This window comes from Staurois parvus, unplaced genomic scaffold, assembly GCF_062004578.1.
Source record: "Staurois parvus isolate SC_StPar_1 unplaced genomic scaffold, SC_StPar_1.0 ptg000091l, whole genome shotgun sequence".
Taxonomy (NCBI): Eukaryota; Metazoa; Chordata; class Amphibia; order Anura; family Ranidae; genus Staurois; species Staurois parvus.
Window position 1 is genome coordinate 271,708 of NW_028317887.1, and position 19,208 is coordinate 290,915.

Consider the following 19,208-nt stretch of genomic DNA (forward strand, 5'->3'; position numbering starts at 1 on the left):
TCTGCTCTCTAATTTCCGTGTCATCTCCTCCCATGCTCGCCTCCCAGGACTTCTCCTGAGCTTCTCCCATCCTATGGAACTCCTTACCCTAACCTGTCCAGCTATCTCCTAATCTATCCACCTTTAGACAATCCGTGAAAACCTTTCTCTATAAAGAAGCCTATCCTGCTTCTAACTAGTAAACTGCCTTTTATTTCCTCCATCAGCTCATCCCCCACAGCCATTACCTTTTTGTATCACTCAACCCTTCCTCATAGTTTGTAAGCTCTTAACAAGCAGGGCCCTCTGTTTCCTCTTGTACCAAATTGTAATGTAACTGTAATGTCTACCATAATTTTGTAAACCACTGCGCAAACTGTTGGAGCTATATAAATCCTGTATTATAATAGTAATAATAATATTTAGAAAATAGGGGGTCACTCACTCTGGGCATCGTTCAGACAACACTTTGCATTTTTTCAATGAATGGAAAGTGTTCTCTGATTGGGGTTATTGAATGATGCCTGTCCTGAGCAAATGCCTTCCTGTCTTCACTTTTCAGTAGGGCAGATGCTCAGCACAGGACCTGGAAGCACGTGGTGATCACTGGAGTAGTGGTGCCTACTACAGTGATTTCCATCTTCCAGGGGGATTCCACAGATATGTACATATACATGTACCATTTGTCTTAGCAAGACCAATGTAACTATGTAAAAATAGCTATTCCTGGTATACATCTTTTACATTTTTATATTTGCCAGCAAGAGTGCATGGTAATATGCACAGCTGACATTGAACTAATCTTGGACCTTTGGGGAATTAGCTGGAGTGGTGATGACTATAACTTAGGGGGCAGATGACAGTGGCTGAGGGATTGGGGAGCCGATTGTGAACTAAAGAGAGAGGAGGAAGAGCAAGAACTGGTTGCTGCTGAGGGATGGAAGGGATAGAGGAGTGGCTGGAGATTTTGTTCCTCTAGGGCTGGGATCTCCAAACTTTCTAAACAAAAGGCCAGTTTACTGTCCTTAATACTTTAGGGGGCCAGACTGTGTATAGTGGGAGTGGAAAATTACCTGGCATCAGTGGGAGTAAATGATCCATCTTTGGTATTAGGCGGAGGAATAGTGAAAGTAATAGTGAGTATTAGTGCCCAGTTGTTGGTGCTTGGGGATGAATAGTGCCCCAACGGCAGCATAAAGGCAAGCAAAAGGCCACATCCAGCCCCTGGACCACAGTTTGGAGAACACTACTCTAGGGGATGATGCAGAAGAAGAAATGCCCATGGTCCCGAAGATGAAGTGCGAAAAAGCAAAGAAGGATCTGATACTTCACTGGGAGGAGGAGTCCTGTATGAACTGTGCTTACCTCGTTTCTCTGTTTTGGGGAAGAAAATGCATTTTGTAGACTTCCCTCTTTATGTCTGGCGATGCAGCACAGATCTTTGCACAAACCATGACACACCTCTAGCAAAAGTAGCATGAGTGAAAACGCTGGGGGTTAGAAAGGTAGCAGAAAGTAGAAAAGGGCATTGCTTAACACATGCAGAACTTCTACATATTTCTGAAAGGTCATATGGTATTTGATATGTTTGTGAGTTTTTCTCCACTGTGGCAGTCAGGAGACAATGGAGACAGTGTTCAGAAATGGCATAACACAGAAAGGGTAGCCTTGTGGAGACTGGAGTGTGCATAATGCCAGAGACTGTGAAATACAAAACTCATGACCGCACAGCAGACTGAAGGATCAGAGATTAGGGGAAGGGGTCCAGAGAGTATGCGATGCTGAATGAAGAATACCATGTTGTAGAGAGAGAGAGAATGAGTAGGAGAGTGGTTTGAATAGGTGGACATGATGGTCTACTAGCACAGGCAAGTGTGAGAAGAGACTTGCAAGAGCACCTACTGTGCACAGACAAAAGACCTGCTAGAGAATATACAGTAATCTGAACAGTAGGTGGATTGCTGGCACACCCGTGTGAAAAGTGACAAAAGCTAGAGCAAACACTATGGAAACAGATGCATCAGAAAGCTACATAGAGTGTTTTATAATGTGGGAACTGCTGAGGTACCTTGTGGTGAGGACATGGATACTGATGATAAAATAATGTCTCTACCAGGATCTGGGCACCACTGAGTGAACACTGTCCATACTGGGGGTCATATCAGTGATTTAGTGCAAAATTTGGACTTAAATTTTGGTGGTAAAATCCTCCAGCAATGAAAGCAAAATTATAATCTCTCTATAACACACAGGGGGAAGGATTGAGACTCCTGCACAGTGTACAGTTGTACAGGATCCACTAGTAAAAATGGGAAGTTTTAACTCCATTTTACTACTTTATAGAAAGATCTAAGAAATGAACGAGTCAAAGAATGGCGAATAAGTAGCTCCTGTCTACTGGCTGGCAAATTACTATTTTTGTATCATATGCACAATTTAATCTTAAATACTTTTAGGGTATTATGAGAAATACAATAAACCATATAAAAGATAATGATGATGGGGAAAAAAGAACACAGTTAAGTTTAAAATATTAATTACAAAAATTTTCTTTCAATACCGGAATGACAGTTAAAGCCAAAGTGTAGCAAAAAATAACAGAAAAATCGGCACAAGGGCCATAACGTACAGTTAGTATGATGAGTCCCTTGTGTTGATTCTTCTTTCAGTAGAAATCTTCCTGTGTCCTACCCCCTTATTCCTCAGAGAACATTTCTACTGAAAGGAGAAAAATCAACACAAGGTTTACATCACACTAAACATGGGCTTTAATAACATAGGACACTGTTAACCGCTTGCCCTCCAGAGGACATGCCCCCCCCCCCCCCTTCCCGCCCTGGCCATTTTTTGTGTTATGGCACTGTGTTTCTTTAACTGACAATTACACAGTCATGCAACACTGCAGCCAAATGACATTTACGTCTTCTTTTTTTTCCCTATGAATAGAGCTTTCTTTCGGTGGTATTTGATCGCCTGTGCTGATTTTTTATTTTTTATTTTTTTATTTTTTGCGCTATAAAAAAAAAAGACTGCCAGTTTTGAGAATAAAACAATATTTCTGACTTTTTGCTATTAAACATGTCCATTAACCACTTGCCTACCAGGCACTTATACCCCCTTATTTACCAGGCCAATTTTCAGCTTTCAGCGCTGCCGCACTTTGACAATTGCGCGGTCATGCAACATTGTACCCATATGAAATTTTGATCAATTTTTTCTCACAAATAGAGCCTTCTTTTGGTGGTATTTAATTGCCACTGGGCGCTATACTTTTTGCGCTAAAAATAAAAAAAAGTGTAAAAAATTTGAAAAAAAAAAAAAGTTTCTTTGTTTCTATTATAAAATTTTTCAAACAGGTATTTTTTCTCCTTCACTGATGTGCGTTGATGAGGCAGCACTGATGGGCACTGATAGGCGGCACTGATGGGCACTGATAGGCGGCACTAAAGGGCACTGATAGGCAGTACTAATGAGGTGGCACGAATAGGCGGCACTGATAGACAGCACTAATGAGGTGTCACGGATAGGCGGCACTAATATGCAGCACTGATAGGTGACACTGATGATGGGTACTGATAGACGGCACTGCTGGGCACTGACTGGCACAACCCCTGGGCACTGACTGGCGGCACTGACTGGCGGCACTGACTGGCGGCACTGACTGGCGGCACTGACTGGCGGCACTGACTGGCGGCACTGGTGGGTGGCACTGGTGGGCACAGGTGGGTGGGTACAGGTGGGTGGCACTTCTGGGCACAGGTGGGTGGGTACAGGTGGGTGGCACTTCTGGGCACAGGTAGGTGGCACTTCTGGGCACAGGTAGGTGGCACTGCAGAGTGCCACAGGTGGGTGCACTGCTGGGCACAGGTGGGTGCACTGCTGGGCACAGGTGGGCGGAGCTAGTGGGCGCACTGCTGGGCACAGGTGGGCGGAACTTGCGGGCGGCACTGCTGGGCACCGATCATCAGGGCACTGATCATCAGTGCCCTGATGATCGGTGCCGATCCCCGCTCTGACAACTGCCGGTTCTCGGCAGTACTTTCCTCACGATCTGACAGCGTGAGGAAAGTGCAGCTGAGAACCGGCACTTGCATTTCCCTCTGATCAGCGTGTCATTGGACACCGCTGATCACGTGGTAAAAGGCCGCTGTGATTGGCCTTTTACCACATCACGTGATCAGCTGTGACCGTAGGACACAGCGATCACGGAGATCGCCGGGTGTGCGCCCCCTGGGGCGCGCAGGAGAGCGCGTTCTGGGAGGACGTCATATGACGTCCACCCAGAACTGGCCGGCCGCAGTGCAGCCGTCATTCGGCTATCTGCGGTCGGCTACTAGTTAAAAAAATAAAATTGTCATAAATTTAGGCCAAAATGTATTCTGCTACATGTCTTTGCTAAAAAAAAAAATCCCAATATGTGTAAATTAACTGGTTTACGTGAAAGTTATAATATTTATAAAAGGCGGTATAGGTACTGGAATTTTTTGTTTTTTACTAGTAATGGCGGCGATCAGCAACTTTATAGCGGGACTGCAGCGGGCATTCTGACACTGGGGGGAACTGACTTTGTGTCACTGACCTCCAGAGTGACACCAGTACAGTGATCAGTGCTAATAAAATGCACTGAGACTGTACTTATGGCACTGGGCAGGAAGGGGTTAACATCTAGGCAATCAAAGGGTTAACTGTGTGCTGTGTTTTACTGTGTTATCTATGTATGTGCTTCACTGTAAGCATACTGCTTTCTATGGCTCTGCTAAGCAGAGCCATAGAAAGCAGTGTGCTGAAGCTGACAGGGGAGAGATCTGTATTGTGATTGACAGCCAAGGCCGTGATTGACAGCCAAGGTGCAGGTAGGGCGTGTGCGTGGTCCACGTGTGCCCCCTACCCGGAAATGCAGAATCGCGTATATATACGTGATTTTGTGCACCCCTGCTGCCCTGTAGCAGTATGCCTGCTATAGAGTGGCAGTAAAGCGGTTAAAGAGATGGCCAGAACACAATTTTGTATGCTTTCTAGGTTGCACATTGTCTATTACTATCCCATCTAACAATACCTGTGAATAGAGGCTGTTGTAAGCTAACATAAGCCTGGGAATAGACAGTTTTGTTTTGTTTTTTGTTCAGGCGGCTGAAAAAAAAAAAAAAGAATAAATTCCCCCTTTGACAAAAGCAAGGGGGATGGAGGTACTCTTCCCCTGCTGGGACATTGTATTCTGACAGTAGGGCTCTCTGCTGTCAGAATACACTGATCAAAGGCTGCAGCTGCTGATCGATGAAAGTTTTCCAGCATGATCATTTGACTGAAGCTGATCTAAAGTTCAGCACCTTTTGGGAGACAGGGAGTGCTTGCATAAGGACTTTCATTTTCCTGTCAGGACCGCCAGGTATTATTTTATTACAATTTGCAGATTTAGAAAGATTGAAGACAACTATTGGAATTAGAATGTTAACGTTTTTAGTGATTGGGTTTAAACACACTCTGAAGAAAAGCCAGACAAATTCTAGGATAAAGAATACCCTTTAGTACTTTTCATATTGACTTTTTTGAATAAATGAACTGCACTTTACAGGACATTTCCATTTTACCTGTGCAGAGAGCAAGTCTCTGTCTGCAGAAATCACTTTACAATGTTGTGAGTGTAAGTGCATGCATTTGAGATAAAAAAATAAAATATAACATTTTTTTCTTTTTATGTTCCAAAGGCATTATACAGAGAGATGAGTCTCCCATGGAAGAAGAAATTGTGGGTTTGCGGCAAAGCCGAAGCCAGTATTTACAACGTGGGGATTTTGAATTATCTGATGCCTTTTACTTCTCCAAGAAAGGGTTTGAAGCTATTGCGGATGATGAAGTCACCCAGAGATTTTCCTCTGAAGAGCTGATATCTTGGAATCTTCTAACAAGAACAAACTACAACTTTCAGTATATCAGCCTCCGACTCACAATTGTTTGGGTGCTTGGAGTATTTATACGATACTGCATCCTTTTACCACTGCGGTAAGAGTCTGTTTTGTTTTGAGCTTGTTATAAGTGATGGGTTTCAGGTGAAAACAGCCCTGGCATGCCTTCCCAGGTCTTTTTTTATGTGACCATATTTTGAATAATGGGGTCAATATTACTGGTGCTTTATGTAATTGGGACCAAGTAAAGGATCTATACATAGTGAAATATATTCTCTGTTTAAATTAGCCTATTGACAGTCTACAAATTACCTAGACCTTCCTTCATTTGCAAGTCTGAGTCTTTGGGTGGCATGAATTCTTGGTTTTGCATTTTGAAACTATCCTCTTCTTTGTCCTACTTGATGGTACACTTGTGGGAAACAACTGAGCAACCAAAATGTAATGCAAGATTGGATGGCTTTGAAGATGCTAATTTAAATGTAATCATTGTAGTTATGTGTTTAACACAAACAGTAACTGTAAATCAGAAATGTGTATAATTTAGCAGTACAGTTATTTCAGCACACTACGAAATTTAGTACCCCCTCAATGCTCTGATTTTATTATAGAATCTCATCTCCGGTGATCTTTCTGTGTGGTGGAAGGTAGCACTGTGACTTGGGCAACTAGTCCGGTAACAAGCTGCCTAAATGTATTTTTTAAATGTTCTTCCTTCCTATCCATAGTAAGAATCCTTCATTAGCTAGTAATTATAAAAATAGCCCAATATTCACTGCAGTAAAATTTATCACTTTATTGATGGTTTTAGAACATATGCTTGCATAAAACCATCAAATCCTACCTCCGTTTTATAGTGCATGCATAATGCTCTTGCTCAAACTACTGACCTTGAGAAAACTATAGGTTTTGGTGGTTTTTATGTGTACGTGGACTGATGTGATCAATAATATTTCCATTTTACTGCAGGTGCTAGGGCCAAGGGACACATTACTTGTAACGGTAGATTAGCAGCATTCCTTTTTTTTTTTTTTTTTTTTTTTTTTTTTTTTTATCAGCCCAACTTCAAAATAGGCACATATCCTCATTTAAAATGTGGACTTTATAAAACTGATTTCCTATTTTCTGGGTTTGCCTTATTAATTAACACTCCAACAGTGTTAATTTTGTGGCTGAAACTATTTCCATCAGAATTTTCATCAGCGGCATGTTTTTGGTGATGAAAACTAAATGAAAATCTCTTTGAATTTTTGTCAATTGACGAAAACTATGAAGAAAATCAATTCCAATTTTCGTCAGTGAACGACATTGTGAGGGAGGGACGTTTCTTGCAACAAAATTTGGTTTTATTTGTAAATACTTTTATGTAATGGCTAAGTGTGTGTGTGTGTGTGTGTGTGTGGTTTGTTAAAACCTTATTACCATAATTAATAACATGTTATTACATTTTCACAGAGGAGTACTTTAATAAGTTTTGGAAATTCTAGAGAAATGCTTAAATAATTAAACTAAACCCATTAGATTTTAGTCAACTAAAATGTACTGGGGATTTTAATCAACTAAAACAATTCAGATTACTAAAATACAAATAAAAGTAAAATGGCATTTTAGTCAAAAGACTATGACTAACTAAAATTTAATCAAAATTTTATGTCAAAATTAACACTGCACTCCAATCAAAGTGCTTAGTGAACCATTTTAGTATAATATTAATATTATTTATTATTATACAGGATGCTATAGCACCAACAATTTCCACAGCACTTTACAACATGAAAGCAGACATTACAGTTACAATACTATCTATATATATATGTGTGTGTGTGTATATATGTATGTATATGTATGTATGTGTGTGTGTGTGTGTGTGTGTGTGTATATATATGTATATGTATATATATATATATATATATATATATATATGCCCTTATTGCTGGTATGGACACTCTTTTTGGCATTCTTGATATATCAGGGACTTTGTAAATTAATGGGAATTATGTTGTTAGTAGCTAAGAAAGTAATTTAGCACAAGTGACTCTACCCTTAATCCACACTTTTTTTTTTTTTTTTCTTTATTGTTTTTTTAAGCTAAATTGTCCTTTGTATTTTAGGAAGTGATAGAGGCTTTGTTACAGATTAAAACACACAAAAATAAATATAACATTTTTTTTTTTATGTTTGGAGATAGTAGTCTACATTACATATAATGGAGGTGCTATTTTCTGCCCCCCCACATTTTACCTTTCATTCGGGAACTTCCTTTCTTCAGGTTCACCTGGTTTCTATCTGTAAAATACAGCGGTACCAACAAGATACCTCAAAGATCTGGATGGACTCATTCAAGGACATAGAACTCAAGTGTTAGAAATTCTGTATATGGCCCTACAGAACAGACATTACACAGTCCACATGTGTTTTTCTGCTTCACTGCAACAAGGAAACAGTGAAAAGACATAGTTTACCATAGATGCAGCTGCAAACTTATGAACACTGCCATCTATTGGTTGAAGAATATATCTCTACTGAATACTGATGTTGTTGCACAAAAACATGAATTAATGTATTCCAACATTATTACATTTAGGAGTTGTATTATAGTACCAAGCACCGTGTCTCCATATTAGTGGTGAAATGTAATAATACCAGCCCATACCATAACTCCAAATCCACCTTGCTGGAGTCGGAGTGGAGCTCTGTGCACGTTACTGATCCAGCCATGGGCCCATCCATCTGATCCGTCAAGAGGCACTATCATCTCATCAGTCCATAAAATGTTTGAAAAACTCTGTCTTCAGATATTTCTTGGCCCAGTCACGTTTCAACTTATTTGTTCAGTGGTGGTTGGGTTTCAGCCTCTTACCTTGGCCATGTCTCTGAGCACTGAACATCTTGTACTTCTGGGCACTCCAGGTAGGTTGCAGTTCTGAAATATGACAGCACTGGAGGATAGTGGGTTCCTGGTAGCTTCACAATGGGATTCTTCTCAAATCTTTGCTAATTAATTTGCGTCTTTTTTTTTTTTTTTTTTTCTATTTTTTTTCTATTTGCATCAAAACATTTGTTGGTTCTGTGATCACGCCCCAATATCTTCACAATTTCAAGAGTGCTGCATCCTTCTGAAAGACTTACCATTTTTTTCTTTTTAGAGTCAGTAAAATCTCTTTTTTTGGCCCATTTAGCCTGAGGAAAAGAAGCTGCCTAATAATTATGCACACCTTGATATAGGGTCTTGATCATCTTAAGCCACACCCCCCCAATACACAAATACACATCACCTGATATGCTTAAATCCAATAAGCATTCAAGTTTATACAGCTTGGAGTTGTACAATATGCATAAAAATGAGGATTTGGTAAAAAAAAAAAACTCGCATATTAATTGTGCACACAGTGTATTTAAGATGATAATTTAGGATGAACATTTTCCATATCTGTTCAATAGATTAAAAAAAAAATTATCTGTCATTTCTACCAGTAATCATGTCCACTTATAATTTCCTGAGCTCCCTGTCTGTGCAGTTACACTGTCCACAGCTGTATCTAGAGGAGAGAGAAGGTATTCTCCTGTTAATGGTAGGATCACCTGGTAAAACAAAAAGGAAATAGACTTGAAAAAATCAAGACAGCTACAGATTGATAAACTGCAATATATTACAGGTTTGGTTTGGGTTTAGGTAACATTTAAGCCTGGTAGCCTATCCACATGTCCTGCAGGTGTTCTGCACATGGCCATATTTCACAAGGTCATGCAATTTTTACTGTTCTGTTGCTCAAAAGTAACCAAACAGTTAACCAAAGTGATTTTTCAGATCTAAAATCTAACAAAGGAGCAGAATATGTAAACTCTGCATACAGTAGTATGTGGCTTTCCTTTAACACAAATCTATAGTCCTATTACTGTAAGGACTCATGCACAGTAGGCATTTAGCCCCCCCCCCCCCAGGGCACCAGGCTCTGGCATTTATCTGTGGGCAGAGTAAGGTGATCACATGGTACAAAATGACCACGTGATCCAATTCTACTGAGGATCAAAAAAGGTGCCTGCACATTTTTTGTGCTATGTGGTGCAACTGGGCCCAAATCACACCACAGAGAATCACATATGAATTGCACAGGTATGCTCTGCAGTGCTGCTCCTGTGCGATTCACATGTGAACTATAGTGTGAACCTGGGCTTAGGGTTTAATGCGCCCTGAGACGAGACGAATGCCTGGAATGCATGAAGTCTGCATGGGGCCTAAATAAATCATTTTATCAGCCTTGATGGAATGGATAAATAAAAAGAGGGTTGCTTGCAAGGCTATAAAAGGTCCCAATCTGGTCCGCCTGTCTGTTTTTCAGGCAGACCTGACCAGACCATCCATTGCCCTCTATGGAGCGGTAGATGTAAACGGACATGTCTATTTGCACCTGCCTGCATCCGAATTGGCATAATCAGATCCGCTGAAAGACGGATGGAGATCCATTCCAAATCGGGTGACAGTCGGATGTAAACAGACAGGGAAGTCCATTTACATCCAACTGGCCATACAGGAGAGTGGGCTCTGTCCGTGTCCACTCTGCATAGGCTGCGACATGGACCTGTCATCTGACTGCTCAGCAGGGATCAGCAGACAGATCCCCCTCTGAGCAGGTGGATCTGCTGGTGGAGTCCGCTCATGTGAAAGGGGCCTAAACAGTTTTACTGTGAAGGATAAAAAGGTAACACTGTATGTATATATGTGTTTATTTTTATTTATATATATATATATATATATAAATGATCTCTTAACACTGCCCCCCCCCCTTTAGAAATAGATCACATGACTAAGCCCTGATTCACACTACCACAATTTCTTTGTGACTTCCCAGCAACACAGAAAGTCATAAGGTGAAATCACACATGGGGAGATTTACTAAACTGGATCACTCAGAATCTGGTGCAGCTGTGCATGGTAGCCAATCAACTTCTATCTTCAGCTTGTTTAGTTAAGCTTTGACAATAAAACCTGGAAGGAGGTTTTGCACTCTCCAGTTTAGCAAATCTCCCCTATAGTTTTTAATGGGTGCTGTCTTCAATGCAGCAACTTGAGTCGCTGCGACAAAAAAATAGTTTCTGCACTACTTTTGTGCGACTCCAGTGCGACTTGGCTCCATAGACTTCTGTTATCTCAGTCCCATCAGCATTAGATAAGAATGCGACTTTGATGGATTTTTTTTTTTTACCCTTACCTCTCCTCCCTTGGTCATCCTTGCTGCCTAAAAAAATTCCTCCTAAGCACATTCCATTCAAACCTGAGCATAGCAGACATGCACATTCCCGCCTGTGTTTTTTACGTGTGAACATGCATTGCATATAGAGCAGCCTATTCAGTGGATGGGCTGCTCTATGTGCGATGCACGTTCATGCTTTAAAAAATTCCCAAAAATTCCCAAAAATTCCCGTGTGCATGGAGCCTAAAAGTTCACTTTTTTGTGACCTGACTCATGACACTTCAATATAATTTGCAGGAAAAAAGTAAATCGAGTGGCAGTAGTTCTTTAGATAGATTTTTCTATTGTGTTGCTATCCCCTTGCTAACATGCTAAAAAGAAGGACCCTTGCTGTGTGGAAGCAGGTGACTTTTTGTAGAAATCTGACCCTCTGCTGAGTCAGACCTAGAGCTCTCCAATTACCAAACTTTCATGAGTTTTGTTGATTGCACAGCTATAGGTCTTACTCCGCAAGAAACATGTCAGACTTCTGTAGAGAAACAATTGCTTCTACATAGACAGCAAGAGTCCTCTCTACAGTACGCTGGCAGGAGACAGGCTTTTTTTTTTTTTTTACTCAGGCTTGTGGCTACTTTTTGAACTTTTTGTTTTTATGCACCTGGAATGTATTTTGCTGATTTAAACCAAAGGTTCAGTTGGGCTTTAATGAACTGGGGTTTGCCCTGTATACAGGTCCTTTTTTAGATCTTGTAATTTAAAGTGTTACTAAACCCTGCATTCACTATATCTGTTCTCCCACAGCACACACAACATGGAAATGCAATTATTTTAGTAAATCTTTCCCAAAAAAACCATGAGTGGGGAAAACATGTTTCAGTTACGCTCAAGTGTGAATGGAATGTGCTTGGGAGGAAGCTTTTAGGCAGCAAGGATGACCAGGGAGGGGAGGTGAGGATTAAAAAATAAAAAAAAAACAATCCATCAAAGTCACATTGAAGTTGCCTCAAGTCGCAAGCAATTTGCAATGCAAAGTCACAATGTCAGTCCTATGGCTTTCAAAATGTAGCAGTGTGCACCAAGCCTAAATGTTTACAGTAGACTTTTGAGATTGGCGAACACTAAAGGGACCCTGGGGTAACATTTCCTTCCAAATTGGTAAGTATTTCATTTCTTTATATTTGACCATTCTATGTAGACTGTTGACAAAGTGTTATGCCAATGTGTTTATTAGTCCACCTTAATAATAACCATTTCAGTTTGCATGAATTGATGTTTTTCATAAATTTGACCCTGTTTTGGAAGAGTGAGACATATATTTGACTGTGCACAGTAAAACATTTGAATACATTCTATCTGTTGGTTGCTCAGCTTTCCTTATAATGGTATTTTTTTTTTTTGGTTATACTCATTGATCTTGTTTGTTTAGGTAAAATGTGTGGTTTGACTTGTTTGCTTGAGATAAATGGTCTGTTGTTGAAAAGACTGCACCTTTCTGTGTTTTTCAGGGTTACCTTAGCTACTATTGGGATCAGCTGGCTGGTCGTGGGAGCTACACTAGTTGGACAGCTGCCAAACGGCAGGTAAACATAATAGGAACGGATAGAATTTGCTGTACAGTATGTGCTGTTGCTTCTTCGGTAAGCAAGAATGGGAAATGGATAAACAGTTAATAAGAAAAATTTTTTTTGTTTAATGGGAGCCTTATGTAGGCCATCACTAAAAAAGTAAATTGATTGTTGTAAAGGTAGATTTAAAAAAATAAATAAATAACAAATATGTTATAATTACCTTCCCTGTGTTATGGTTTTGTACAGAGCCTCCCCAATACTGTGCTTCTTGGGTCCCCCGTCTGTTCTCCTGGCCCTTCCTTCCGGCCAATTGTCCCCACAGCAAGCAGCTTGCTATGGGGACACCCAAGCAGGCTTGCTTCTGAGCCACTGATCTGCGTGTCCATTCACACACAGACATGACTGAGCCCTCCCCCGCTCTCTTCTCAATGGCTCACTGGCTGTGATTGACAGCGGCAGCCAATGGGCCCCACTGCCAAGACAGCCAAGGACTGCTCTTGTTCACATCGCTGGAGCCAGATGAGGCTTGTGTAAGTATTGGGGGGGGGGGGGCTGATGCACACAGAAGGTTTTTTACCTTCACGCATAGAATGTATGAAGGTAAAATAAACTTGAGCCTTTACAACTACTTTAAAATCTCCCTTGTAAGGTTAATATTTTTGGATTTATATACTGTACAACTGTATTTTCCAGAAAGTCTTCCTATGTACTGTAATGCTTTTGAAGAAGTGATCTAGAAAATCCTGACTGGAACACAGGATGAGATTGGTAAAGGTTAAAGTGTTACTAAACCCAGGACCCTGCATTCACTGTATCTGGTCTCCCACAGTACACAGCACATGGAAGTGCAATTATTTAAGTAAATATAAACTGCTAAATACCTTTTCTCATCAGCAGTTGGAGCAGTCTTGTGGCTTCTATCAGTGTCCAGCAGAGCACTGGTCACAGCTTGTTGGAGGAGTTTTCATTCTGCTGTAAGAGGATGTAGGACCCCTGACCTCTGTCTGGCCAGTGTTAATTGGCCCTGTGCCGATCACATGCACCCTCCCAAAAAAACAAAACAAAAGAAACTCTCTAGTAATACCCACCAAACTCAGCATGTGCAGAATGCCTCCTAGGGCTCTGTGCTATCAGAAGATGAATTGGGGACAGTGGAAGAAGGGGAGGTTCAGAGAAAAGAGGATCAAATATCCTTTTTACACAATGCAGAGGATCAAATATCCTTTTTACACAATGCAGAGGATTAACCCCTTAGGTTCCACAGTGAGTATAACAAGCATGCTTTACTGCATATACGGCCTGATTTTACTGTTGCGGATTTAGTAACACTTTGTCCTCATCGGACGTTTTTGGCTTTTGGAGGTTTTTTCTACAACCAGTAAACTCCCTAGTATGTTATCCTATGTGTCCATGCTGTAATCAGCGTATTTTTGGCAGAGGCGTTTTTTGGCTAGAAAAAAATCGCAGAAAGAGTGGGTTTCTAGAGGAGTTTTTCGCTGAAAAAAACTGGGTAAAACGTGGGAAACCAGCGTTTTTGGACATTTTTTGTGAGCAAAAAAAATTTATTTTGGTAACAAACAACTAAATAACGCAAATGCGAAAAAATGCCAAAAAACGCAACTAAACGTTAATGCAAAAACACTGAAAAACCTGTGTTTTTAACGTGACTTTACACAGCTAACACTACCAGCGTTATTAAAATGCCCCGTGTGCATGGAGCCTAAAAGTTCACTTTTTTGTGACCTGACTCATGACACTTCAATATAATTTGCAGGAAAAAAGTAAATCGAGTGGCAGTAGTTCTTTAGATAGATTTTTCTATTGTGTTGCTATCCCCTTGCTAACATGCTAAAAAGGACCCTTGCTGTGTGGAAGCAGGTGACTTTTTGTAGAAATCTGACCCTCTGCTGAGTCGGACCTAGAGCTCTCCAATTACCAAACTTTCATGAGTTTTGTTGATTGCACAGCTATAGGTCTTACTCCGCAAGAAACATGTCAGACTTCTGTAGAGAAACAATTGCTTCTACATAGAACACAAGAGTCCTCTCTACAGTACGCTGGCAGGAGACAGGCTTTTTTTTTTTTTTACTCAGGCTTGTGGCTACTTTTTGAACTTTTTGTTTTTATGCACCTGGAATGTATTTTGCTGATTTAAACCAAAGGTTCAGTTGGGCTTTAATGAACTGGGGTTTGCCCTGTATACAGGTCCTTTTTTAGATCTTGTAATTTAAAGTGTTACTAAACCCTGCATTCACTATATCTGTTCTCCCACAGCACACACAACATGGAAATGCAATTATTTTAGTAAATCTAAACTGCTGAATACCTTTTCTCATCAGCAGTTAGAGCAGTCTTGTGGCTTCTATCAGTCTCCAGCCCAGCACTAGCTAAAGCTTGTAGGAGGAGTTTTCTTTCTGCTCTAGAAGGATGCAGAACATGTGACCTCTGTCTGGACAGTGCTGATTGGTCCTGTGCTGATCACATGCACTCTCCCAAGAAAAAAAAAACCTCTCTAGCAATACACGCCAAACTGAGCATGTGCAAATGCCTACAGTTCAGTCTGTCTTATCAAGAGATAAGAGGTAGAAGCTTGAAAAAGGGGAGAAAAAAAACCCAGAATCAAATGGCCTTTTTACTAGGGATGCACCGAACTTTCAGTGGCCGAAACGTTTGCGTCGAAAAACCCCTTGCAGCCGTTGGCCGAAATTAAAAAAAGCACCACTACAGGTGCCAACAAAGCCTCGTCGCCGACCGCCACCGGCCGCCGCTTGGCAGTTCTCAGCCTTACCTGAGAAACCATCAAACGATCCTGGTGCTGGGCATAGAGATTAGTGAAGGAAAGATGGCCTCTACTCATCTCTATGCCCTTGGAGGACAGGAGGGATGTCCCTTCCGGTTCCGGCCATTTTTTTTTTTTTTTTTTTTTTTTTTTTTAAAGCATTAGATTTTTTTTGATCCATTGCTTTACATTGCAGAAGAGACATATGGGGTCTTAATGACCCCATACCTCTCCATAAAGAGGACCTGTCACTAATTATTTCTATCACAAGAGATGCATGCATTTCATGTAAAAAAAAATGTAATTACTTTTATTTTTAACAAAGGAATAGTGCAACCCCCCCCCCCCCAACCATTAAATAAATAAAAAAAAAAGTTTAAAGTACCCTCGCCCCCCTCCCCCCCCCCCGCACATAGTGGTGGACGCATATGTAGGCCATGCCCACATATGTAAATTATGTTCAAACCACACTCGTGAGTTATCGCCACGAACATCAGAGCACGAGTAATCATTCTTGCACTAGACCTCTGTAACTTTACACTGCTAACCTGTAGAAATTTTTAAAGCATCACCCATGGAGATTTAAGTACCCTACATGCCATTCCAGGAGCATGCGCAATTTTAAAGTGTGACATGTTTGGTATCTATTTACTTGCTGTACCATCCTCTTTCATATTTTACAAAAAAATTGGGGTATATATTGTGTTTTTTTTTTTTTTTTTTTAATCAATGTGTTTTTTTTACAAAAAATATATATTCATTTTTAAATACTGCGTGTTTCAGTTTTCGGCCAAGTGCATTTTGAATTTTTGGTTTCGGTGCACCACTACTTCTTACACATAGTTACATAGTTAGTCTGGCTGAAAAAAGACAAAAGTCCATCCAGTTCAACCATTAAAAAAGAAAAAAAAAAAGTTATAATCCTATACCCACAGTTGATCCAGTGGAAGGCAAAAAAACCCAGCAAATTATGATCCAATTTGCTCCTGCAGGGGAATTTCCTTCCTGATCCCCAAAGAGGCAATCAAAGATATACAATGCAGAGGATTAACCCCTTAGGTTCCACAGTGAGTATAACAAGCATGTGTTACTGCATATACGGACTGATATTACTGTTGTGGGTTAAACCCTTTTGTGACCAGAGTTTCTGATGCTTGGATCATGTTTAGCAGCCATCTCATGCATCCATAAGCTTAAAAATAATTCTGATTGCATTTTCTGTTGGACATCGTCTGAAAACTAGGAACACACATAGTTGGGCATCCCTAGTTCTCTGCAGTGAAGTTGATTAATGTTCCTACAGCCAGGTGCAATTCTGATGTCAACTTAAACAAGGTATTGGAAAGGTAATTTATTAAAGGGCTAGTTTATTACCAGATAAAGGCAGTTGTTCAGATCAATGTATGTGACAGAAACAGCAGTAGGTGGAGATCATGTAAATAAAATAGTTTATGCTGACAAGCAGACATACATGTATTTTACAAAAGGTATTTGAAATTTTGCATCTAGAATGTGATTGTATTCTAAGATTCTAGGAGTTCTATGATCACAGCATACACTTCCATTTTACAACATAGGCATTGTAATAGTAATGCAAACAATGGCCGTATTTAACAATCCAATATTATCTTACTTGGAAAAAAAATCTCCTTTCATGTGTGATTGCGAAATTTCTTCCCACAACTTCCTACAGTCCCTGCATTTTTTGCAGCTTCTCCTCTGCTGTTTATTTTCAATTTCTAAGGACTACATATCCCATGGTACCTTGCTGTCTGTATACAGTGATTCCTGCACTGACTCCGCCTCCTGAAACTCCCTCTCATCACCTCTGTAGTTCAAAAGGCAGGCTCTGTTAAATGTGTGACACAGCAGTGCTTATTCACAGGGCATAGTGAATATGTGTCACAGAATGTTCAAGTGGTTGTAAAGGCTCAGGTTTTTCTTACCTTCATGCATTCTATGTATGAAGTAATGCATTCTGTATATTTTTACCTTCATGCATCCTTCTGTAAGCAGCATCCCTTCCCAGCCCTGCCTAATGCTTACCTGAGCCCCAATCTCGATGCAACGATGTACACAACAGCTGCAGCTCTCCGGGGGCTCTGCCTCCTTATTGGCTGACACAGCAGCGGAAGCCATTGGCTCCCGCTGTTGTCAATCATTGAAAGTGACCCAATGAGGAGGAGGGGGGGGAGGGGGTTGGGGCCCAGCTGTGGCCCTATGTGTAAATTGACACGCATAGCCTGCTTGGATGCCCGATAGCAATCTGCTTGCTCTGGAGGCATTAGGGAGGGGCAAGGAGCACAAGCAGAGGACCCGAGAAGAGGAGGATTGAGGCTACTGCAGGTACGTATGACATTTTGTTATTTTTAAAAATCACTTTAGGGAAGTAAGGGTGGGAGGGTCATCACAAAGTAATGTTACAAATTTCAACATTGTTCAGATTATTAAGAGTAGAAATAAATGAAATAATTGTCCAAGTGAGAAGTAATGATTTTAAATTTTGACCACAGATATGATTTTAACAAATGGCATTTGTAAAGCCTAGCCCATTTCCCAGTGTGTGCTTTTAATTACACGAATGCATATTCTTGCTTATATTTAGCTTGTGTAACCTTCTGCAAAAATGACACAATTTCCAGCAGTTCTAAAATTACATAATCAAGTTTGCCTCTATTATAAAGATGTGTTAAAAGGCAAACCTGATGAAATATGTAAGGAGTTTTTCCAACTTGCTTTACTTTGCTACTGCAAGTTGAAGCAACTGCTAAGCATTCTATACCTTGTCCCTCCCCATAACAGCATGCAGTGGTTCTTCTCCCCCCCCCCCCCCATAGCAGCTATCACTCAATGGAACATGAATGATCATCGTACTCTTAGCCCATTGACACTTCCTCCAGCTCTCTAACTTAGTTTGTCATGACAAATGAGTAGACTATAAAAATGCGTTGAAACCATGAGGTGATACAAGGTGTAGGAATCGCATGTTCCAACATGCAACCCTGCTATGCTGGCGAGCTGATGTGTTTCGGGAGTGCAGCCTGTTCCTCAGAGCTAAGTTGGCCAGCACATACCATACAAAATTTACTGTATATACACATACCATCCACATTGGCCAACCATAATGGCCTCACAATTGCCCCACAGGATGGGCGGGTCCAGGATGCAGACTGGGTCAAGTTTCAATGTGTATCTGTGCATGCACACCCATGCCCACACCCTTGGAGTGCACCACAACATACAGCGCATGTTCAGACCACGAAGCTGCAAGCCACAATGGGAACCCACCGCACTCCCTGGCTGCCATATTACAGTAGTCACTTACAAAGTAATGTCCTGCACAGACGTTTGCTGTGTCCAGTTGCTGTATAGCAGATCCCGTTATGTCCCAGGGCCGCTGGAACCCAAGCCCTATCCAGCTGCAAACCAGAAGTGCGTCACCCATCACCTATGGTCGGCCACAGGAAGTGGTGCGGCAGAAATGTTTCGCTGCTGTTGTGGCCCCAATGTACAAAGTCACTGATCTACCAAGGAATGGACCCTGAAGACTGGTGTGGCATCCTGAAAATGACACACACTTGGTGCATATAACCTAAGACCCAAAACTAGGTTAATATGCTTGGTATGTGTACATGTATTTAGGCATGGTATATGCTGGCCAGCTTAGCTCTGAGGAAGGGGGTGCGCCCCCAAAACGCGTCAGCTCGCCAGTGTAGCAGGGTTGCATGTTAGGACACATTCCTACACCTTGTATCATATTGTGGTTTTAACACATTTTAGCCTTCTA

General features: G+C 41.0%; 1 protein-coding gene across 1 annotated transcript in view; it reads left to right on the top strand.

The window, feature by feature from the left end:
- The window catches only part of GPAT3 (glycerol-3-phosphate acyltransferase 3), a 72,355-nt gene that overhangs the window by 26,904 nt on the left and 26,243 nt on the right, over positions 1-19,208 (top strand). Inside the window, exons 3-4 of the mRNA XM_089670532.1 lie at positions 5,685-5,979; positions 12,580-12,654. Coding sequence (XP_089526658.1) covers positions 5,685-5,979; positions 12,580-12,654 — 370 coding nt within the window. The remainder of the gene's footprint in view (positions 1-5,684; positions 5,980-12,579; positions 12,655-19,208) is intronic.